Source organism: Dermacentor variabilis, chromosome 3 (assembly GCF_050947875.1).
Source record: "Dermacentor variabilis isolate Ectoservices chromosome 3, ASM5094787v1, whole genome shotgun sequence".
Classification (NCBI taxonomy): Eukaryota; Metazoa; Arthropoda; class Arachnida; order Ixodida; family Ixodidae; genus Dermacentor; species Dermacentor variabilis.
The window spans coordinates 20,131,686-20,156,514 of NC_134570.1; the positions used below are offsets into that span (position 1 = coordinate 20,131,686).

Sequence of the window (24,829 nt, forward strand, 5' to 3'; positions counted from 1 at the left end):
ACAGTCGGCCTACAAGATTCATCACGTCGGCAAGCGCGATCCGCGAACATCGGATGCCAAAATGCGACGAGAAAAAAGTTTTCGTCCGCTAACGGCGACCTCACTGCAGACTCACCTGCTTGTGCATCTCCACGTTGAGACCGTAAGACATTTCGTAGTACTGCGAGGCAAAGAGAACAAGCATCAGCAGTGATGCACTGCCAGCGCCACGGCCGTGAGCACGGCGGCGGCAGTACTACATCATGGTACTCACCATGACATAGTGCCTCTGCATCTCAGTCTTTTCGCCGGCCAACTTCTCGCACTCGAGCTTGAGGCTGTGGTACTGAGCCTGGAGGAAGCTGAACTCCTCCTTGATGCGGTCGCACGACTCGGTCACAGTGAACTTGAACTGCTGGCCCGCCTGTGGCGGAGGACCCTGGACAACGAGAAAAGGATTCGTTACAGTGGCGCGCCAACAGCAGTACAGGGCACATGCAGGGCGAGTGGCAACGAAAGTCGAAGCACGAAGCTAGGCACGTGTAAAGCGAAAAGGGGGTGCTCCTCGGTAACGATTCCGATTCTCCAGCCTCTGTGACGTGCGCGCGAGTGGAAAAATATAGGTCAGAAACCGCTTTTTCGAACGTTTCCAGGCATAAAAACGCAGAATGAGCGTTCTCTAGGCCGCGCCCCCCATATTATGTCCCGTCATTTGGATATCGCAGACCTTCCGACTACTGTGATGAAACATGTGGAAGCTGAAATGTAGAGGGCTTCCGTGCGCTCTAGTACCGTATCACGAAACTATAGCGTAGCCATGACTGTGTCCGCTATGTATTCAGCCTGCTCGCAACCTGTTCCTTTAAGGGTTGTTTTCATTAGGCCTATTCGATTCTGCTTTGGCGCGATGTCACAGCTCAATTCCTTATACGACAAACATAATTCAATTTTTCTGATCGCACAGACATATGTCTGACTCACGGCACGAATCCGTATACATATGAAAGGGTAAATTGTAAAGCGTGCGCGAGTGCGTCTGCAATGTTGTGCGCAGGAACGGCAAAAAAAGTTGAGTCACTTTAACCTTCGCTAAAGAGGATGAAGGCGAAAGCCTGCGGCTCACGAGACATTAATTAAATTACTTGACATTCTCATTCGAATGCGTTGTTACTTCCTATTGTTTTCTCCAGCCAAATGTCGCGGGTTCGAGTGACTTAACTATATCCTAATTAACTGTGCCTTAATGAACACCACCGGTCGTAGGTTCGACCATCGATTTTGGTGCACTGAATTTTGATCCCACCAAAACTGAAGGTTCGACTCCCACAAAAGGTCATGAGCTCTACTACCACCAATGGTAAAGGGTTCGATTCCCGCCGAAGGTCGAGGGTTCAACGACCATCGGTGGTCGAGGGTTCGACTCCCGCCAACAGTATTGGGTTAGACTCCCGCCAACAGTATTGGGTTAGACTCCCGCCAAAGGTCGAGGGTTCGACCCCACCAATGGACGTGGGCTTGCTTCCAACCGGTTGTCGAGGATTCGACCCCCGCCAATGGTCGTGGCTTAGACTCCTGCCAATGGCCATGGGTTCGACTGCCACCAAAGGTCGTGGGTTCCACTGCCATCAATGGCCGTGGGTTCGACTTCCACCAATGGTCATGGGTTCAACTTCCGCCAATGGTCGTGGGTTTGACTTCCGCCAATGGTCGTGGGTTCGACTATCATCAGTGGTCGCGGGTTCCTCTTCTGCCAATGGTACTGGATTAGACTTCCGCCAAAGGTCGAAGGTTCGCCCCATCAGTGGACGTGGGGTCGCCAACCACCAGTTGTCGAGGATTCGACCCCCGCCAATGGTCGCGGGTTCGAGTTCCGCCAATAGTCATGCGTTCGACCGTCATCAGTGGTCGTGGGTTCGAGTTCCGCCAATAGTCATGCATTCGACCGTCATCAGTGGTCGTGGGTTCGGCTTCCGCCAATGGTATTGGGTTAGACTCCCGCCAATGGTCGTGGGTTCGACTACCTTCAATGGTCATGGGTTCGACTATCATCAGTGGTCGCGGGTTCGACTTCCGCCAGTGGTCGTGGGTTAGACTATCATCAGTGGTCGCGGGTTCGACTTCCGCCAGTGGTCGTGGGTTAGACTCATCAGTGGTCGCGGGTTCGACTACCATCATGGTCGTGGGTTAGACTTCCGCCAGTTGTCGAGGGTTCGGCCCCCGCCAATGTTTGTTGGTTAGACTCCTGCCAGTGGTCGCGGGTTCGGTTCGACTACCATCAAAATTGGTGCCACAACGGCGGACGGTCAATTTGTCGATAATGCCGGACATCGGATTTTTCGACCCATGAGCCACTTCAGAGTTTCGCCTTAAAATATTCGCGAAACCTAGCGACGATGATGCACGAGAGCTTCGAAGACAAGGGAAAGCGCTCGTGCCAGCATTGTGCACGAATAATGGGACCAGGAAAACCGCCGACAAATCAAAAGGCGACGGACAGTGTGGAAGCGAAAGCACAGCAATGTATAGCGATAATATCGGCCGCAAGCTCGAGATACACGAGCTGTATAGATAAAGGTAACGCCTGAGAATCGCATTCGAGGAAACGCCTGGGCACACGGCCAAGCGAACGCAACGATTTCTGCTACAACCTGGGGCGGCTTGCACGAACATTTAATAACGAATTTAAGAACGCATTCTTAAATGTTCCCTAGACAACTCCTAGTCCGCACTATAACGCGTCCTTAACAGAATGCGCGCCTATTCGTTGGGCAATTATGCACGAGAACGAACCTTAGGCGCAGCAGTTAGGGCGAGTTGGTATGCCATGACTTTTTTAGGCTTGTAGTGCAGCTCAGAACGAGCAAAAAGGAAGGTGGCAGGGGTAATGAAAAGGAACGGAGAACACAGGGTGAGCGCTACCCTGTTCTCCGTTCCTTTTCATTACCCCTGCCACCTTCCCTTTCGCTCGTTCTGAGCTGTGCTACAAGCATAAAAAAAACCAGCCTTAGGCGATGAAAAGCACAACACGCCGCTCCTGACGGCGCTGACGAATCAAGCAAGACATCCGCTTCTGATCAATATTTAACAACCATTAATTAATTCAGTGTTCGAGATCCGACAGATACAGCGAAGGATAGTTGCAGCTGAAGACTGGAAAGTGCACTGAACTCTACCCACTGCCCATTACGCAAAAGAAACGAAATATAGCGGTGCCGCTTGTGAAAAACCAGCAATACATATAGCATAGCGGAAAACGTGGGTCTGTCTGGTTGAACTCAACGCCACCAGGCGGCTGCACCACTCCGGCCGCTCATGTTTACGCCCCCGCACATCCGGCAATCCGCCCAAACCACCCCCGTTTGCCGGAACAGCTGACATGCTAAAAGTCTCTAATATGAGTATACGATAGTTCAGCACAATGCGTTGGCGGGCTGATTGGTGCGGATCCATAAATACTTTGTTTAGCACAAAACAAAGTATTTATGAGTATACGAGTATGAGCAATATGAGTACTTGTTCAGTAAAACGAGTGAACACGGAAATCTATCCCATGCTCGTATAGGCAGGCATGGTGCCATGTCTGATGTGACGTCAGTCACTTTCGTCACCCCTAGGTCATCTTGTCTTGTCCGCTATTCTTGTCCGCTATTCCGGCAAGCAGGTGTGGTTTGGGCGGGTTGCCGGATGTGCGGGGGCGTAAGCATGAGCGGCCGGAGCGGTGCAGCCGCCTGGTGGCATAGACTTCAACCAGACAGACACAGTGCTTAATTTCAGTAACCTACTATATCCTGCTTCGCTTCTGGTGCAAATTTACGCCAGCGGCGTAATTGCGAACACGATGACGCCGCTGTCGAAAATTTACACCAGCAGCTAAGCATAATATAGTAATTGGCTCTGTGTTTGTGTGGTTCAGCTTTGCACCATCAGCTGGTGCCACCAATCTATCTGGCCGCTCGTGTTTACGCCCCCGCTTATCCGGCAAACCGCCCGCGCTTGCCGGAATACTGGACAGACTAAAATTCTCTATAGAAATACCGGAGCCGGCACCCCACTCGTTACCGTATAATGCAGCGTACACAAACTCTGACGGCTCATACGGCTCTGACTACATATCTACCTGCATTGTTACTGAAGGACCAGCGCAGATTAAATTTTCTCACCAACTCACCTTATTACTGTGCGTGGTTTGCGAAACGATGAAATTATAGCAAGGCAATAAAATGTAAACCGACTTCGCTGACACGGAATTGGGACAAGCGGGCAGAACCAACAAACGTGTGCTGAAAGACGTAGGGGTGAATACTAACTGCGAGCTTTTAGACGAATGTACGGTTGTCTGCCTTGATACGAGGTTGCCAATAGTGAACACCCACTGCCTAGTATATAGCATCTCGACATAACAGAGACAGCAGCTCAAGCCGCCGCCTGAGAAGCAGAGCCGCAGAGTCTACCTTCCTTCGGTGCACGTTCGCTCCCTGCACCGAAAAGGAGTAACGCACGGAGAACACAACTGCGACAGAGTTGACACACCGCGGGAGGCCACGTTCGGCGACGGCCGCGCGCACCGGGCCGATTGAGGTGTCGGCCAGCGGAGCGGCGCCGCTCCCCGCGCGCAGCGAGCGCCGACGACCCATCAGCGTGTCGACCTCGAAAAGCGCGCTACATCATCGCAACAGCAGCGACGGCGGCTCACGTCAGCCGAGCAGCGCGCGGCGAGTGCTCGCAAACGAGGAGGCGAGGAGAAAAAGCGGCCAAGCAGGCGACGATCTGAAGGCGCGCTTCAGAAGAGAGCGCGTGTGTTTGTGTGCGTGTATTCGCTGCGAACAAGACGGGGCGCACCGCAAGAAGGGAGGAGGAGGGAGCGCTTATGCAGAAAAGACATACGCGGCTCGAGGCCGTCGACACGCACGCCCGCCTGCTTCGCGAGCACCGCTCTTCCAAAGAACGGCATCGACGTGCGGGGGAGCCACAGTATCAAACCCGAGACAAGTTTACCGCGCGCAATGTTCACAGGGAGAAGCGACAGCGCGCACGAAAGTGTTGCAGTCACTTGCTCAGGCCCGTCTTTCGTGTCGCGTAGCACAGCTTTGACTGCTATCAGGAATTGAGTCCGTCTGTTCTGCCGTGTCGCGCTCTGCGGGCACGTGCACAGTCAGTCACAGGAGTGCAATTGCACATTACAATGACCCCTGCGGCCTTGGCTGGGTTACGACTCTTTTTTTATTAACAGCTTATGTCAGTGTGCGGTGACTTGTGGATCCGCAGAATAAGGTTGTAAGGAACGCGGACTAAGAAGTCAATTCATTACCGGTCCCGTCTTGCTTACGTCTTGCGCTCAGCGGAAGCCCGCCTTTAGCCCTTCGCTGCACACCTTGTGTTGCCGCAGTCTCCTTCACACGTTCTTACGCCTCAGTTGCCCGATTCCCCTAAGCATCGGTTATGACAAAGCGACAAGGTTTTGTCCCCGAGAGAGAAAATTGGCCAAGTGCGCACTATTCTCAATTGCCGACTGCATTAAAAAAAAAAAAAACGGAGGTCATCCAGCGTCATTCAAGCAGCGTCAAATGCTTTCCCTCTCTCTCTTTCGTAACTTGCAATGAGCCAGTAATTCAATGAAGGTAGTGGTCGCCGGTGTCCGTCACAAGCTCGCCATTTCATTGCTGGCTGCTCGCCCTTGCCGCTCCTCATACGCGTCGCCATCCATAGGCGAGGCACCGCGATGGTAGGCAGCGAGCTGCGTGCAATGAAGACTGCTACTGTCGCTATTAGGTAACAAAACATGACACACTGACGAGACGGATTCACATAAGCTGAGCTCAAAGACGTCTACTCGCGAAATAGCCTCACACACTTACTGCAGCACAAGAACTAAAGTCGCCAAAGTCAGCACCAAGAAACTGGGATCTCGATCTAAATGACCGAAGGCAATGTGATAAGTGCACCGTGCTGTATACACCCCACTTCTCAAAAGTAAAGGCTACAAGCGCGCCTGTCTGCATGCGTGCTTTTACGGCGCAAATGGCAAAGCCGCTTCTCGGCGCAGAGATAATTAGCCGAATGGACAGGAGCTAGACAGAAAAAGGACGCGAGATAAGAAAAAAAAAAAAGTGGAGACAGGGAAAGCTATGCCGCAGACGCCCAGTGGCAGCATTTTCCGTTGTCTTCGATCCGCACCTGTTGCAAGCAAAAGACGCGCTACCACCTCCTCCCTTGCTTGATAGGCCTAGTTGCAATATGAAAGGCAGGATATGTCCCGTTATCATAAAACACATATCCTTGTAATATCTAGAGCAAAGATTCCCGCTGATATACGCACCCCCTCCCCCTTGTTACAGGCCAAGCGTCGCTGCGATATCTCCGCTTGGGGCAACACATATAGATAGCCGGCTAACGTGCGCCGCGTCTCTGTCATTGTGAGAGCTTTTGTGCTCGGCAAGAACTACTCGATTCTTAGACGGGATTACAGCTGACCAGTTTTCATTTGTGTCGAAGAGCCACACCTCTTTTTGCCTTCGTACTCGGATAATATTGTTCGAGGCTGCGCTTCTATATGATGGCTGGTGCCTCGATGTTCTCCTACATCGAGGCACCCTATGTACCGAATTCCGCTGGCTGCAATGCACGAACGCGTGCAGCCGGTGTGCAATTCTATGCATTGCAATGACACATAGCCAAATTGCGTCATGTTCCCGAATTCCGCCACGTTGAATTTTTTTAGCCAATCAGGGAGGGAGTTGCCAATCTGTAGGCCAATCACAACTGAGAAGATGACCAATTTGACAGTATGACGGAATATGAGAACAGGTTCACAAGAGCACCCCCGATTCACCTGCGACCGCCATCGCCTACATCACCGCGACCGGCCAGCGCTAGCGAAACCGAACAGCACGAAACGCATTTCTTACGTAGGCCACATTTACAGCACATATACAAAGCGCGGTTTCGGCCTCACGTGCACGTACATGCGGTGTGAGCCACCTCTATACTGACAATCGTCTTCAGTGCCTCAGGCAGCCGCCGGGTGGACGTGACGTCACGTCCGCCGTTTCTCTGCTCTATTAAAAGTCACCAGGTGACGTCTGAGAAACACGATCGAGCAATGCACGGGTCCCCAACGCCATCCGCGTCATGACGTCGCCTGTTTTGCCATGCGGCCTCGTTGGTATACGCCATCTTGGCGCAAACAAAACGAGGACACACATATACGGCCCTTGTTCAGAAGTTAGCGCCTTCTCTGTGTGTTCATCTGTCCTTAGCGTGTGGCCCTTGTTTGCGCTACGCTAGCATTCCAAAACTGTTTGGCCTCGCGCGCCACTTCGTAACTACCAGTCCAAAGTGTGGAACGGAATCGTCAAGCGTCCTCCGATAATTTTGCCGAACTCGCGTTGCGCGGTGCGGCAGCATCGTTGAGACGTTCTTCCTATTAAACTTCTGCGAACGCTGTTGGGACGCGATATATAAATCCGACGCTCAAGCAGCGTTAAAAATAGGTCCGACAACCACCGCCCCAGGAAGATATTCTGATGCCCACAGGAATCTTGTACATTTTTGTTGTTGTTGTTGTTGTTGTTGTTCGCCGCTTCAAATAAAAAGTTGGCACCCTTATTGTGCAGGTCGGTCGCGTGACCTTTACCTATTACATTTTTTTTAAAGCTTCGTGTCTGCACTACAAAATACAGAGTTTAAAGTCGGGTATGACTTGTTCACTTTCAAGCAATGTAAACACAGATCAAGTTACGCAATATGATCACAAAACAAACCATTACAGTGGCGTAGTGGGTCAAAATAAATGCATACACAATGCATGATAAATGCCAGTAGCGACCACAGCGAAATGTGCCGTTTTTCTAGGTTAGAAAATAAAAAAAGTCTATTTCGTACCGGCGCGTACGGGTTAAAACTTGATGCCTTTTGCGAAGAAAGCGCTCTGATCTCACTGCTAAGACCATGGAACATAGAAACGTAGTAATATCCGCGCGTTTTGACATGGCGACAACCGTCGGTAGGAGGCCGAGTGCACGAACCCCAGTGAATACGGCAGGTGAGCGGCATGGCTCTTGTCACCTGCTCCGAGAGTCGATTCAGCAACAAAGGAGAGCGCCACTCCGCGAAGCGCAATAAAAGCGTGGAGCCTCCCGCCCTCACCAGATTTTTCTTTCCATATCTTTTTTTTTTTTCGGTCTTTCAATGTCTCGCTTTTAAGACAGGCGGGCGTTTAGATCGCACTCTCAGTGCGGCAGATGTTCAAAGCATGTCCTGCGCGGACGTGACAGTCTAGAGCACATCCTACGTGCGCGCATGCGCTGCACGTTTGCGTTTACTAAACGGCAAACACGAACTTTGCAGGAAGCGAAACTCGTTGACATGCCCGCCAGTTCGCCCTGAGGACGCCGTGTTTGTATTTGTGAGGAGTGGCGTGGCGAAGCTGATGATAGGTCGGCCCGGTTTGCAAGCTCGGAAGATAAGCGAGTCTGTTTATAGAATAAGCGACTCTGCTATCGTCGTGACGATGATAAACGGGTCGGACGAAGCCTCCATAGACAAAAGTTATTAGATTAATTGTTTGGCTAGCGTATATGTAACACGAACATGTGAGCGTGTGCTACCCCCATCATTATAGACAAGCAGTTCATATCACTGAATATGAACCACTACGTAGCTCCTGGACGTTATACCCAACCTGCGCCTAACACAAGGAGTCATATACGTTGATTTCAGTGTTGTAGTGTACATGTGTTCTCCTATTCTCTACGTGTTTAGTAAAATTCGAAGCTTGCGTCGGACTACACAGTTCCTCGTTATTCTATGGCCAGCGGATGCACGCCTCCTCCTCGGTTCGTTGGCAGTCTTCCTATTCAGCTGACATCTCTTGCGGACAGAAAACGCTACGCAGCAAGCCAAAGGTCGATCACGAATGCCTCATTTTCCTCGCATCTACGCGCCGAGGTTTATACCGACCACTCATGGTCGCATGGTCAGTTACCAGTAAATAACTCAGCACTATAGGTTAGCCAGGGCAGCGTACCCGCCAGCACACAAATCGCTTAACAAGCGACAAGAAGTAGCTTGGAGAGGACTTCAGACGAACACCTACCCCGACCCCGTAGCCTATCACTACTACTACCCGGACCAATACCCTAATACATGTAAGCATTGTAAGCAAAAAAGCTGATCTGTTCCATATTATGTGGTCGTGCCCAGCCGAAAATCACACAAATCACGAAATAAGTAATATTGAGCAGTGGGAGGCCATGTTGCTCAGTTCCGACCCTGACCTGCAGGGCAAGGTCATCAAGAAAGCTGAAGAAGTCGCCAGGGCCCAGGGGCTCGTGGCTGCGTAACAAGGTCATCCGTCAAAGCCTTTACTCATTCACTCTACCGACCGCTGAGATGACGAAAACGCGAGCAATCGCAACTCATTCACAAACGCACCGCTCATGTAAACGTAGATTTATGAAATGAGAGGAGAGAGAGAGAGAGAGAAAGATGTAAGCAGCTGGATTGTCTACCTTCCAGAGCCCGCCTTGGTGTGAAGATAATGGTTGTGAAGTGAAATGTGTCACAAAAAAGAGAACGGGCTCCACTGATATCGAGCACGGTGCATTGTTCGACGCTGCTATTTATCTGAAGTGAACTGGAGAAAACACAAATCTCGAGAACACCCACATTCTCAGGTGAAGTTTGCCAGGTCGGTCCGCATGTCCAGTAAAACTTCAACACACATGTATATTTCGAAGCGTGTGGGCATGGTGTCCCTTTCAGGAAACAATTGCTAGTCCCCTCCCCTCCTCTTTGTGTGGTGTTTATGTACGCTTACATTAATAATAATATTATTATGACGCAATTTTAGTCGAGACGCATTCTGCAAGCAAGGCATTTCACCTTACATTAACTAACGATGTTTGAGGTCAGCGGACCCGCACCTAGTTCGCTTCTGCAACAAGGACCGTTCAGTACGAATAATAGGTCGTAAAAGACAAGATGCGTTGTGTGACGGCATCACAGACACGTACAGGTTCATTGGATAGTTTTGGCATACCGATACCGTTGAACTGCATTCCCGCTACGATATCCGCCACATGTCAGCTGCGACCATGGTAGCTATAAGCCCTTCCAAGCGCTAAGATTTATAGCTGGCCGATGTGGGAACTGTATAACGATAACGGCAAGCTAAAAACGCACTACTGAACATAGCACGCGCGTGATCATTCTCACGATCAGAGTCCCTTTACTAGAGGGTGATGTTTTTGTCCTGACTAAGCACTTCTATGTTACTACACGTATCTCGTAAACAAGGAGTACCTTGCACCTATTGAACACAAATTGGCAGGCAATGTATATGTTGGGATATACAGGCGCCGACCACACTGCGGGAAGGGGCCATTATCAATACAACCTCGCTCCATTCACAAAAAGAAGAGACATTAAATCAACATCTACCCCCCCCCCCCCCCCCCGATAGGGGCAACTGCCCCAAACTAACATGAAGGTAAAACATTCGATGTATGTTCTATTGCCACTACGGGCGTCCTGTAGACACTTTGTAGTACGTACTACACGGCATAAAATTCCCGTGTCGATTTAACTTTACCCGTGACTGAGGCCGCGTTGGATGACACTGCACTGAGAACGCCGCTAACAGCTTTTGCTTCGTAGAACTCTTGCTTGAGCAATTCGTATAGACATGCTGCGTGCACACGAAAGCCGTGTCGTATATTGTAACAATAAAGTTGAAAAAAAAAAGAAGAAAACCTACAATAGTACGCTGGAATGGGGTAGCACGTGCCACCGAGGCCCCGTTTGAAAGGGGAATCCACTCAATATCATCATCAGTTCACAAAAACAGCTCCATGGCTGCCGTCATTTTCGAATGAGACATGAATCGGTTGCACAGAAACACGCTGAAGGAAGTAAGCGCAATAGACTCCGGCGTGCGAATGCCACAGCGCAGGAGACAGCGTGCCGTGAATAAAGAAATCGTGGGGGCGTGGTCTCGCGACAAACATGAACTTCTGCGGGCACGCAGGGCGTGGATGCGTATGTCTGCCGGTATTGCAGCCTCCAGGCTTCGAAGAAATTCAGCTTTTTCACTCGCAGATTCCACGCCCCGTAACATTTGGGATTTCGTACTGAGAACTTCGTGTTTTGATATTTGAAGTATATACGCGCATGTTCATGTACCATCTTATTTTCTTTATTACTACCTCTTTGCTGCCAGAATGCATTCGTTTTGGTACCGCTTCCTCGGAGAGATAAATAAGAAAAAGAAACGAAGGGGCCTTTGCAGGGTCCTTTGAGCTAGTAAGCCTGATAAGACAGCGGGATAAGGACGTCTGAACTTACTGAACCTCCCTCAAGCAGGCGAGCAGTAAAAATCGCCGAGGAAGCTGTAAAAACGCGTCACTTTCGAGCGTCTTTACGTCTGCGATATCGGCGACATCGACTTGGGATGAGAGCAGGCTCGCAGGACTATTAATTTCCAGCGATCGAATAGACGAGCACATGACACACTCGAGTTCGTCCTACGCCCTCGTAGGGCGGTGGACGGGACCAGAGAAAACAAAGACAGCGCCTTCCCCCTACGAGAGTCGACCAATCAAGCGAGTGCCGTACGACAACGCCATTCAGAAAAAAAATGGCCGGCAAAGCGCGCGGAAGTATGTAGCTCTTTTTATTGCGATAGAAATTATATGGACTGGTAAGGCTGTCACGAGTTGTTACAAGGAGGGGGGGGGGGGGCTTTCGGCGACCGTCAACAGCGTCCGCTTGGAGCTTGAACCAGGTTCACCATTGGAGAGGGTTCAGCAGGGAAGGCGATGTCATGTAGAAACAATAAAATAAGCTTAATACATCATTACGGCTGGGCAGTGCACTCCAAGACAAAAAAAGAATATAGAAACGTCCGGCGTGCCTGCTCCTGCACGCAAGGGCAGAGCTAAGATCTGGCTCCGTGTGGCGGCTCGGTGGCCTCCTTATACCCTCCACCATCCGGGCAAGCACATTCTCTTTTGCTGCCTGGTAGAGGGCCTTGTCAGGACACGTGGGGTCAGCCCATACAAAGGAACACGGAGAGAAAACACTCTTTGGCGCAGAGGGGGTGAACGTAGGTCACGTCGGGTCAACCCACACAGAGAAACATGGAGAGAAACCACTAGGAACATGGAGGGAAACCACTTTGGCGTAGAATGGTTGAACGTAGGGCAAAGGAGAGTAGGAGTTAACACTGGTGCATAATCCCGTCCCATACACCCGACTGACAAGTCTGTTCATGTTGACGAGCGTGACGATTAGGCACGTCGCGTCTCGGGCATTTGGCATCCGTTCCATTATATTGCCGCCCAAAGTGAACCGTGGCAGGTCACACTAGGCGAATTTTAGCCGTCGGAATCGACGTAAGGTTCTGGATATATTTAGGTATATGTATGCTAAATGCTTAAAGGGACACTAAAGCAAAACAATAAATCAGTTTAGACTAATCAAGCATCGTTTGAGAACTCTGCAGGCAGTCATTTCAAAATAATAGTTTGATTATTAGATGAGAACATGAAGGTCGAAGTATCAGTATTTGAATTTCGCACCAACACCCCAACACCCGTATGTCAGTGTGACGTCAGGGATACCAAAGTATGTTTTCGCATTTGGGCCGCGTTCGCTGAGTAAAGGTCCCCGAAACTTGCCATGTTTAATATTCGGTTCCTTTAGAACGCAATGTAGTCAATGTGTACCGCTATATGCTTAGGTAGGCCCTAGAAGCTGCCATCAAAATCCATGACGTCACAGCGACCAGGTGCGGGAATCTCAAGGAGGCGTCGCCACCAGTCTTTCGTTCTTGCGCTTTTGCTGGCTTACCAAGCGTCTTATCGTGGTAAGAGTGGTGTTTTTGGTGTCGTAGAAAGGTAGTTTACTGATGCAAAAGAAATCATTTTTCTCTTTAGTATCCCTTTAAACGCTCGAACCTTGCTCTTTCAGAGCCAACTTTATTTATTTCGGGTGAATACAAGAGATAAACCCAATGTGTAATACAGTTATAGAATCAGGACATGATGTGCAACAATCTGCTGAAAAAAATAAACAGCAAATTTTAAGCAAGTTTATAACCTTGATTTATCAGTTTAAATCGCTTTCAATTTCGGGGCATTTCACAAACCATGATCACAGTGTTGTCGTTTTCTTTTTATTTCTTTACTACGTAGCGGTCGAGAAAAGTAGAAAATTATGCGATTGGAGGCTAAGAAACCGTGTTGCATTCGAAATGCAAGAAAACGCAGGCGGTCTAGAGTGGGCGTTACGTGGTAGTGGAGCACGGTTTCTGAATAATAAAAAAAGAGAGCGCAGCTGTTACGCCGAGAATGCACGGTGCGTACCGAGACTCGCGATGTGGCAAAAGAGCCAGCGCATAAATAAAGAGCATGACATGCACATTCAGATCAAACTCGAGCGCCGAAAGGACGTTTCGTTCAATCTGCGCGCAGGCCTGACATGTGGCGGCACCTATCGGCGATAACCGCAAGTAAGAACTTTTAGACGGGTTGCCTAAGCCTAAATAACAACGGCCGTTGCAAGCAGTGAACTACTTCGGTCACACAACAGTGATGTTGCCCCGGCTTCTTGCCAGACGCCTGCACAGCTAATGCGAAAACAAAACAATAAGAACGCGTATTCCTAGCGGCAACGTCACGATTGCGCAGGCAAGAATAGCGATGCAAACAACACTCAAAAGAACAAAGCCAGAAAACTGATTGACAGCTCGCAGAGAAATGGGTTTCAATGGGAGCCGCAGCATGACCATGTCACGTAGCGGAGGCTAGAAGAATACAAAAGCACATAACACAACGAGCTGATGCGATCGCAGTTATTTCTGCGCGCGTTGCTACCCCGTCTGCGCTACAACGAATGTTAACCAACCTGGTGTGCGGTCACGTGCGCGCAAGCGCACTCTGCGAATGTTGTACTACTACTACTCACCGTGACAGGCATGGCTGAGCTCACGGGATGTCTAGCCGGGTACATGACGGGTCAGCCTCGCATCCGAAGAGGCGTCCCGCCGCCGCTACGATGCCCGCCGCTGGCGCGTCGTCATGGCCGTATCCGACTGGCTAGTATCCTGCACTACCTGGTACACCAACGAAGACACATCACGCACCACAAGCACCAGCGGACAAGCTGAGGAGATTCACCCGCGAGGCACCACTTCCCGGGTCGTCCTAGTCGGCGCAGTTGTTGGGAGCGCGCCGGCTTTCGTAAACGCGCGGTCTGCCGAACGGCGAAGAGCGATTGCGGAGCCCAGAGATTGGCTTAATCAACAAACATGACTGTTCCCAGGCGTCAGCTCGACCGCGCTGGCACCGCTTTAGAGCCGCTTTCCACGAGAAAACGTTGGGAGAAGCGCGGCCCCCTCATCCCCGAGTCCCTGGTCGCGGAACAGAGCGTGTGGGCGGAGCGCCCACGTGGGTCTCCGGTCACCGACGCGCTCCGCCTCCTGCAGCTTTCCAGCGTTGAGAGTGCGTTGCCTGACAGCGGGCCGTCAAAGTCACGCAGTCACCGACGCGCTCCGCCCTCCCAAGCGCCCGCCTCGCGGCGCTAATACGATTTCCATTTCAGCGCTGCCGCCGGAGAGCGGCGGCGCGAGACGGCCGAACCGAGGAGGGTGGCGAGGAGGGAGAGGCCGCCGATCAGCGCCCCAAGCAAGATAATTATACAGAGCTTGATGTTGCCTTTGATGAGCACTTGAGCGTGTAGTGTTGATGTTGAACAAATGTTCAGAACCTGGCCCCGAGAACCCTCCCGCCGCCGCCGCGGAGGAGCGCCTCCCCGCAGTGAGAGACCCCCTCTTATTTTTATCTTCTTCCAGAGCCGCGTGGCGTGTTATGGAGGCGACGCAGACGGCATTTATTTATCCCTCGTAAAGCGGAAAGAGGGCGGCCCCTGCGTGCCGCCTCTTTCTTGATTATTTCGCTCTCCTTCGCGGCGTTTTGTTCTGCGGCTGCCGCTGCTGCTTCTGAGGAGTGAAATTGTTCCCGCGCCTGTTTAACTCGAGAGCGCTCCTCTCCCGCGCCTGGACGAGATCAATTAAACGCGCCCCCTCTTCCCGCCGCCACAGCGGCGAGCGACCCGGCATTTTTGTTTTCTTACGGCTGCCGCTTGTCGCTGCCTTAGGCGTCTGTGGAGATCCGCCGCCACGAGAATCTCCTCCGATGCACTTGCCGTCGCACCGGCGCTCTATCGCCGTTCTCAGCGTGTGCAAACAGCCGCTCGCTTCTCTCTTCATTCTTTTCGTCCTCTCTCGTCGTTTTCAACCTGCGTGACTGCATACGACGGCGCTTGCCGCGCTGCTCGTATGCGGCGGCCCTGCGGAAGACCTCTCTTCTACTGACGACTGGGTCGTTGTCATAGCTTCACACAGCGCGCGCACTTAAAAAGCTACAAAAGAAGTACCTTACATATGTCTGCGAAACGGCCCCTGTAATTCAGGCGTATGTGTTGGAGTATATTTCTTTTTTCCCTTGCCGCTGCGTGCATCATAATCATATCGTGGTTTTGGCACATAAAAGCCCACAATTTTTTCCCCTTGCAGCTTGTGTTTCCAGCCATTTCAAGCGTACGTTCGTTCCCTTCATCTGTTAGCATCACTAAAATAGTGAGCAGTCTACTTGCCAGCCTTTGGCACGTATACGCTCTCGTGTTGCAAAAATGAGCGCTCGCTAAATCCAAGTACGCAAATTGCGGACACGACCACATTTGAACCTAAGCGCAGGTTAGCGTCGATCACTTCATATGCGGGCATCGAGCGATCGAACCGAATTCACTGCGACGCAAGCGCGCTTTCATTGCTTACTTTGCCGGCATGGGACCCACGGTCTGATAGGAACTAATGAGATTGGACGCTCTTTTCGGTACGGAGCCTTCCGGGTTGCGCCAGTGGACACCGCCAATCATTGTTGACCTCGTTCAGCGGTGCCGAGGAAGTATCATTGGCTGGCAGAGAGTCGGGACTTAGTAATAGCGCACGTACTACGTGCATCCACCCCTTCCCCTCGTGGCTAGTCTTTCATACGGGACGTTATAATGGTTTGCTTTATTAAATGGAACGGTCCTCAGACCACTTCACATTGGCCGTGCTTCAGGAACCGTGCAGCTGCAAAACGCAGCTTTAACATCAAGGCAGCACCAGGAAACAGTGAAACTGTCTTGTAATACTTCGCGGTGGTTGAGTTAGCGCCCTGCAACCGACTCTGAAACCCGACCGTACCAATGACGCAGCAGTTGTCGGCAAAATCGGGTTAAAGGCCCAGGCCATGCATGGCCACTTTCCAAGCACGCAGCAGCGTCAGACCAGAAGGGCCATGCCAGCGCTCGTGTAGTATCATAACGAAGGTAACACTCGGTGATAAAAAAGAGGGGGGAAATGCTGTCACGTGCTGAGAATTGATTTTCGCCGCGCGTACGCAAGCAGGCGGGGCGCCGAGAGGTTGGGCGCTTGCTCAGTGTATAAATACTACCGTTCTGTGCAAGCAAGCTGCGCCGCCGTCGGCCTCGTTCCCCATCCCCGTATTGACCCCCCCCCCCCCCCCCCTTTGGCATCGAGTGGGCGCAGATTTTCGGTTCTTCCCGCAAGGGCGGAAGTCGTACGAATGCTGCGCACCAGTGCCAGCCAGTGCGGCTTGCAGCCCTCTCTCCGAACAGGGAGAGATCGTGTGCGAGGTTGAAGGGGTGGGGAAGTGGGGCTGTAGCTGCGGGGACTGCCGGCTGCGCGGATGGTAATGGATCAGCGACGAAATGGCCGCGGACGCCCGCAGTGTTCCCCCTCCTGTGTGTTTGAGCTTTTTCCTCGACGCGAACAAAAGAAACAGCAGCGGCTTGTGAGGGGCTGGGGTCGTGTTGGAGGCTACACAGCGAGGGGGTCAGAAATGTGAGCGCGAGATGAAGCAAGACGTTACACCCCTCCACCCCCCATCATGCCGTTCCGCCGCCTCGCTCCGCCGCGGCCCGGTGGTTCACCGGGGACGAGCGGCGCCCACGCTCTCCGCACCCCGCGCGCGAAACGGCGGGCAGGGGCTTGTTCCGCTTCTGCCCGCGGCACGCCTGTTAAGCTTGCCACACACATGCACAAAAGAGGAGGAACATACAAAGCTAACGAAAGGAGACGGAAACGCTTGTGTGTGTGCTTTTTTGTTGTTGTTGTGGTTGTAGTGGTTTCTTTCTTTTATATATATATTGGCGCTCCGTGGCCATAGCTATTGCGAAGGCGTATGTGCGTGCAATGAGGGGTGCGATTTGTAATAGTTTCGTACGCCTAATGCGATCTCGATAGGCCCGAAAGCCAGTTAGCGATCGCCGACAGTTGCAGTTATATGAGCGTTTCATTTTTATTGTTATTACAATTGTTACTTGTACAGATAGTGCATAAACCTTCGATGTTTTACAGGGGCGCTATTTTGTGTTTAGAAATCAATTCTTTTTCTACAAGGCTTGGCAGCATTAACTACAGCTATAGCAACGCACCTGGCAATAATACCCAGTAAAATATTGTTTGCGTTATCAATCTTCGTTGAGCTTTTGAGGGCCTCTCACCATCTGCCTGAACAATTGTTAGCAATGTCAGAGAAAAAGAACACGAGAAGTCTCTTTCTTCGACAGTGTATACGACCAACTCCACCTTACACTGCAATAGGCACTTGAGAGACAAAGTTTCGAATATGTAGAGTGGACATGAGCTCAGAGATACTGCCGACTGTAGATTGCGCAGCGTGCATTTTAGGCGAAAGTATGCGAAGTCGGCTGGAAGTATTGTCGACTGCAGGTCACGTCGTTCCCATTTTCGGTACTAGGGCTCCTTTTGTGGTAGCAGACAAACCAGCCGATAACGGCCCGTCTAAGCGCTGCTATAGATGAGCAATAAACTCTGCGTCAACCCCCGCCCTCCCTCGCTCTTACATTTAGATAAGTGCGTGTAAGGATGTCGTGTGCTTCAACGTGCGATAAAAAGCTGAGAAAGGCTTTGCAAAGAATAAAGTCGCAGCGATATACAAAAAGTGCTTAAGGAAATAGCTCTCATGAACAGTTCGCGAGTCCAGAAACAGTTACCGCAACTTAACGCAAGTTTATGCGCCTAATGTGTGTGACAGCTGTTGAAAAAGCATATGCAAGGGTGCAAGCCGTCTTATGAGCTAGAAACGTGATCTTATTTCCTCCTATAGAGATGATAATCATAACTTTTACAAAAGCTTGTAAACGTGCACAGTTCAGCACGTCTTTTCTTAAGGGGCATTCGTTGACTTGAAGCCACTAGGCACTGTTGCGTACTCCAGGGTAGCGTACCGTACTGCTGCCGAGAAGTAGCGGCGCCTGCCTAACGAAGCTCGACCGACGTTACTTATTGGGTAGCGTGGCGTTGTCGGCGGGCTGCAGGCATCCGGTAGATCATGGCGACCAAGCAGGGGCGAGACGATTTGCTAGTGCGAAACTTGCACGGTTTATTCAAAGGTAGTTGAAAGAAAATAAGGAAATCATGAAGTATGAAGTCTCAAGTAAGAAGTATATCAAAAGTACATTTCGGAGCCCCTTAAATAGCTCTCTACAAGTGTGGGCGGGATCTTGCTTCCATCGATGACACGTGACAGGCACGGAGAGAGGGCCCCTCCTCCGCAATACCAAGCACGGGAGGAGAAGTCGATCCTCTCATCGACGAATCCGGGGAGAAGGTCGGGTGAATGACCCCTCCGGTGCACGTGGGCTCCGGTTCAGAGAAGGTCGGGTGAATGACCTGTCGCCACGTGGTGTCAGACGCCAACCCTAACAGCACCGACTTTAGCTTCTCTCGCTACCTGCTTAGCAGTTTCCCTGGTCTATTAAGTTTTTTAATGTGCTTGCTCTACTTGATGCACCATTGTACGGAGGTAACTTTGGCGATTGCATGTACAATGTATGTACCTGCTCGTTGTGTAGGAATAAATGCACGAAGTGCGCTGAGCTGCTAGATGTGGACTGACAAAAATAAGAAAGAAAAAGAAAGCGGCCTCTCGTGTTCCCAGCAAAACCGAATGGGCGGCAATATACGCAGTAGATGTAGCATCATTCTAAACCGATTATAGTTGCCGCATGGATTGAAATACACAGTCGACAACAGGATTCGGGATGCTTTTTTCTTTTTTTCTTCGACGACAGAAACAGATTAGTGTATTAAACATCGGCGTTGACAAAATATTAATTAAAATAACATTGCCTATACGGACACATAGTAAGATAAAGTTCAAATATAACTGTTTTACCCAGCAGGCCAGTGACGCAAATGTAAATGCTGTTGACGTTTCCGTCATCCCAACGTTTGCAGAAGATCGCGCATCGATACAGTGATGATGATAGTCCTGCATTAGAGCTGCCTCGTGTGATGCGGCGTATATAGGGAAATGACAACATCGAGCTTCTCCTGCACAAGGACTCTGCACATTAGAGTGGAGGCCGCTTATGTATACAGAACAGAGATATCTCGAATTATTGTCAATATCGATCAGCAAGAACATCTCGTTGAATTTCCGCGTACAAGCACGGAAGAATCGCACGCCTATATCGAACTCCATGAGCAGGGATATTCGATATATCGATCAACGCACAGTACTGTGCCTTTCATAAGGTATGCCTTCCTCGGCACTCGCCGCCGCTGCACCGAACAACCGCGGCACACTGCAGCCTCAGCCTGCGCCTTTTTCAGCACGAACCGTTCTTTTCAATCATGTCACTTGTGAGTACGGATTTTATCCGACTCTCGGCATCATTCACCTGCAGCATGCTTGTCGTAAACGTTCTTTCTGTAGGTATAAGCGAGCGTAGCTTCAAATACGTTACTCTTGAAATACTTCTGCTCAGGGCAGATCTATTGTTAAAAGCCTGCGATGCGACTAATGAATTTTCAAAAAAAAATATTGTCATACGTATACTATGTATTGAAGGACAGTCAATTCTTTAATTTTATACGCAATGGAGATAGAAAAACACGTTTCAACTCTTCATAGGCAACATATCTTCGTCACTTAAAAAAATAGGTTCCCTATGTACGGTAATTGCGCATTGACCATTTCATATGATATATAAAACATACATTTTCATAAAGTGTCTATTTCTCGTTTCATAAACATGTTCCCGGCCGTACAATAAAACGTATTCGTCATTTCATATATTATGTATACAATATATAGGTTTAAAATAAAAATAATATATAATTTGTTCTTTAAATATGGGAATTAGTAATAGCAAGTGCAGTAAGTAATAACAGTTAAATGACAAATGACAACCACATCAAATGTAATCGCGAATGAAAGGTGCGCAGGAAGAACCTTGCCAAAAATAAGTTAACAAGCGAAAGTGCAAAATAAAGATTTCTAGTAGCGTTTTTTGAATTAGCTCTGGAAGAATTATGGAGAAATGTATATTTTCGGTACAACCACAGTTCTTTGGATCCCTCGTCTACTGCTCGATCAATTTGAGTGCCGAGACCGACCCGTGTTGTTATTCGGGAAGGTGCGTAACGATGCGTGGCCGCCAGTCCCGCACAACCGCGTAGAGCGCTGCGGTTCGCCCACCGCAGAAGGTTAGGAAAACACCCAGCACAGCAGAGAAGTGGCTATGTCAGGCGGCTCGACTGATAACTGTGAAAGCGTCATTGAACACATGGAATTATTCTCCACTTCCGGCCGTGTTTTCCCTACTTCCTTTTTAAATAAAAAGATGTTGATCGACAAATATTTTCACAAAAACCGCTTAAATTTGTTAATTTTCGCTTTTCCTTCCTGTTTGGCTGTTGCCTTGGCTCTTTCCCTGAGTAGATCGTTTAATTTTTCAACTCCTTGCGACTCTTGTTTCCAGTTGCCAATTTCGCGCGAAAAGTGTTGTACAATTAGAGAAAAGCCAGACGAGGTAACGGGTGACAGTCACATTGCTCCTGAGTTTAACGGTTGTTGCAGGGTGTGATGATGGACGCTGTTTCGCATGATTTTATTTTGCACCTTATCTAACCTCTATCACGGGTATATGGTTTCGAGGATATGCCAGCGTCGCGGCGAGCCGTCACTCGAGGAAATAATGAAGCAAAAGGAAAAGTTAAACGCAACTGGCGTTTTCTCCGGCGGCAACTCGTTCCACGAGCGTACGCACCTGCTGACTGCGAACCGAATCCCTTTCCTGGTCCCTGGATCAAACAAAAAAGGTTGAACTAACGAAGCATCAGCGATGCGCGTGATCGTTGAATAGATGGTGACAACTGAGCTCATCTGGAGTTAATCGCGCGGGCACCGAATCTATGAGAAAACAGGCCTTCACACCCCAGAAGGTGCCGATAACTACCGCCATCCAAAAAGAGTGAAAAAATTGACAATCATTCCACTCTGTGAAGATGGAATCGCAGCGAGAGCTGACGACAGTCAAAGCTCTCAAACGAAAAGCAAAGTGCTTCACCTCCGCCGCGGGTCGGCTTGAAGTATAGTGCAATGCCGGGCCTACCGGCGGCAAAGGTGAAGTAGGCGTTAAGCACTGTCCATACGTGGGCCGATCCCGGAGGTAATGCAATGCCAGGCCGACTCGCGGCGGTGGTGAAGCCGGCGTTAAGCACTCCCCACACGTGGGCCGATCCGGGAGATGGTGCAATTCCGGGCCCAACCGCGGCGGAGCTGAAGCATGCGTTCAGCGCTCCGCATACGTAGGTCCATCCCGAAGGTAGTGCAATGCCAGGCCGACCCGCAGCGGAGGTGAAGCAGGCGTACGTTAAGCACTCCCCACACGTGGGCCCATCCCGAAGATTTCGAAGGGCGCGTTACAGGTTCCCGAGCCCACAGGGGTTCGTGCCATTGAGCTTGGACCCTATCTGCGCTATCACCAGGATCTGCCCACACGATGATTTTGTTCTGTTGACGGACATTGAAAAAACAACGAAAGGTTAGGTATATTTATTTAAGGCAGAAAGCTGGGCTAGTTGGTTGATGGTTATTCGTATAAGGGGACATTGCATTAGCGCATAAAAAAAGGACACGGACAAGAACATGAAAGAGACACACCGAACGCTAGACATGAACTGGCTTTATTCTCAGGAGGACACAAATATATAGGCAAAAATACGCGTGCCCAATAGCGCATGCCCAATGACACCCTAATGTGCAAGAATTTTATATCCTTTGCTGTCAAAGATAAGTTTGGTTTGCTGACGCAGGCCTGTTTTTCCAGATGGATAAGGAAGGCCTCGAGTATTTCACGCTCTCACTGATCTACATGTGCTAGAAGTAATCACTTGAGTCTTCTCAAAGACCGGCATGCATTCACTCTCGCAGTGCTTGCAATGTGCCGCCAAGTGCCCAGATCCCGATGGTGCCTCGACAAGCAGCGTGTGCTCCACTAGACGAACGTTGATGCACCGGCCAGTTTGGCCGATGTAGCAACTTCCGCATTTTCACAGGGGGTTCATGAAAGTGTACATATACAGGCAGTTCGCCTGACAAAAGCAGGGTTCCTCAGTGGCTGAATGCCTGACAAAAGTGGTCAAAGCTGGTGATCAGGAGGCGTCGACGACTGAGCGACAAGCTCATGGGCGGGCTAGATGCGTGGCACTGCCCTACATTCACCAGCTGACACACCGCCTTAACAAGGTGGCGGAGAAAGGCAATGTACCCCCGGGCTACGTGCCTGTGTTTCACGTAACATGAACCAAAGAATTGATAAAAACGTGGTTAAGTGTAACTGAATGAAACCAACGACATATTGTTAGCCGTCACGTGGCGCTCCTTAGGATATTTCTTACATTGCGCTGAATTAATTAACTAAGATCAATTATGCAAAACTTTTAATATTCACTTTAGGGCCAAGTGTGTTTCGTTACGTTGGAGGGCATTCCAAAACGACCGATATATTTATTTTACGGCGTTTAAAGAAAGCCCGCGAAATATGGAATGAAACCACGTCACTGCGCTCGTGCGCTACCGTATTGCGGCGCTCTAGACCGCACTTCGCGCGAAAGAACCGTGCGCGCGGACCGTACATACGAAGTGAGCGGTCGCGGCTCTCGGCATCGGCTTCACGGTGCGTCAGCATCTTTGACTGTGGCACATAGAATCGTGGCCCACGGAAAGAAAGCGCTGTCGTCTCTGATAGGCTCGACACACGGTTGAGAGTGCTGCAGTAGGATAGCGCACGAGCGCAGTCACGTGGCTTTATTTTGTATTTCGCGGGCTTTCTTTAAACGCCGGAAAAAATCACCATGCAGCAGGTAGGTTGCCACCTGCTGCCCTATACAACGTAACGAAATGCACTTGGCCCTAAAGCGAATACAGTTTTTTTTTGCATCATTGATCTTAGTTAACTAATCAAGCGCAATATAAAAAAAAAATACCCTAAGGAGCGCCACCTAACGTCACACCTTGTGCCACTGCTTTGATTCAGTCGCGGTTTACCACTTTTTCTAAATCGTTGGCTCATATGTTACGTGAAACACCCTGCATATAGCCGTATACGTCCGTAACAGTGCATGGATTGTATCGGTGAGCGCCTGTGTATTTTGCACAAATACCAGGTCATCTGCGGACATTAGCAAAATATATTCTGAACACTTCCATGTGCTAGTGAGCAATATATGTTTCTTAGTTATGCATCATCTCAAGACAACGATTATGAAAGACATAATTTTGTAACGCCGTCGTCAATGTTTGTGCATTGACAAAATAAGATACCCCTACCCCCTTACAAGGCGTAACCTACAAAATATGCCATTTACACACCATTGAACGCCTTAAATGCGCAGTACGGGTGTCTGCGCGAATTATGCACTGTGTAAAAACTACCATGCAGCAACATGAGTGCGCCAAAGGCGTTCTATTCTTAAGGGCTTAAAACGTTTTATGGTGGCTACGCAAGCTGCAAATCTTTCCAGTTCTAATCAAGGATATTTGAGAGAGAAATAACTTTGAAATTGGGATCCTCTCTCATGCCTCAACATCGCTCCATAGTACGTCTTTACTGCATCACATTGTGCAATGTACCGAAAATTCGGGAAAGCAAATTCTTTATGAATCCCACGCTTTATTGCTTGGAGCGTTAAATTATAATGGCCCTCACGCGATATGTAACTGTTAGTCACCTTATATTTTCACCCTTCGAAAACGAAACTTTGCCCACTACCACCACAGCGCGATCGAACTCGTTTCCCGGCGGCAGTAGAAAGTATTTGTGTCTACAAACTTGTTACCTTTTACAGATTACATGTGCTGTGGATGGCAGTAGTAACGCTGGTAGTCACATTTAGTGACACTTTCTTTTTTAAATGCGAGGGTTGATGCCTAAGGCCGTATGGGATGCGGGTAAATAACGATGATTAAGTAGTGAATGAAAGAAGATTTGCAGATCTAATAAAGTCCAGGAGGAATCGATAATATGGTCTCTGCGTCCAAACAATTGAATGGCCAGGTTTATGCGGCAAAAGTCCCGCTGCTGCGAGGTGCCGGAGCCTCCTCAGTTTGTTCAACTCATTTGAAATGGCAGTGTGCTTGCTTGAGTGTTCTCATCGATGAAACATCAAAGGACCGCGAGACGCTCGCGGACCGCATCCGACAAGGTTTTCCACCCAGAATATGCCTGAATAACAATACTTGCGTTCACGGGCAGCAAGGTTAGTATAACGTAAAGCTATTCCAATCTGTTTTTGTTCCAAATCGGCCCTTACTCCTTCCTGATAGGGCAAAATGGCTCGGGCTCTGCCTATATGAGCGTGGCACCCACCTGTATGGACTGGGCCCCGAGTACGAGTACAAACTTAGTTACCCAAGTTGCGCGGCCATCTGCCTCCACTTTTGCGCGCGTCTGCAAACAAGTCGCGCTC

At 49.9% G+C, this 24,829-nt stretch overlaps 1 protein-coding gene across 2 annotated transcripts in view; it reads right to left on the reverse strand.

The window, feature by feature from the left end:
* LOC142575239 (transducin-like enhancer protein 4) overlaps positions 1 to 14,690 on the reverse strand; it is a 60,125-nt gene extending 45,435 nt beyond the window's left edge. Inside the window, exons 1-3 of one of the 2 annotated variants that reach the window (XM_075684419.1) lie at positions 13,945 to 14,690; positions 254 to 418; positions 116 to 160 (exon numbers count right to left, since the gene is read on the reverse strand). In XM_075684419.1, the coding sequence (XP_075540534.1) occupies positions 116 to 160; positions 254 to 418; positions 13,945 to 13,989 (255 nt within the window). In that variant the 5' untranslated portion in view covers positions 13,990 to 14,690. The remainder of the gene's footprint in view (positions 1 to 115; positions 161 to 253; positions 419 to 13,944) is intronic. The other variant, XM_075684418.1, reaches the window with a different exon arrangement.
* Between the last annotated feature and the right edge of the window lie 10,139 nt (positions 14,691 to 24,829).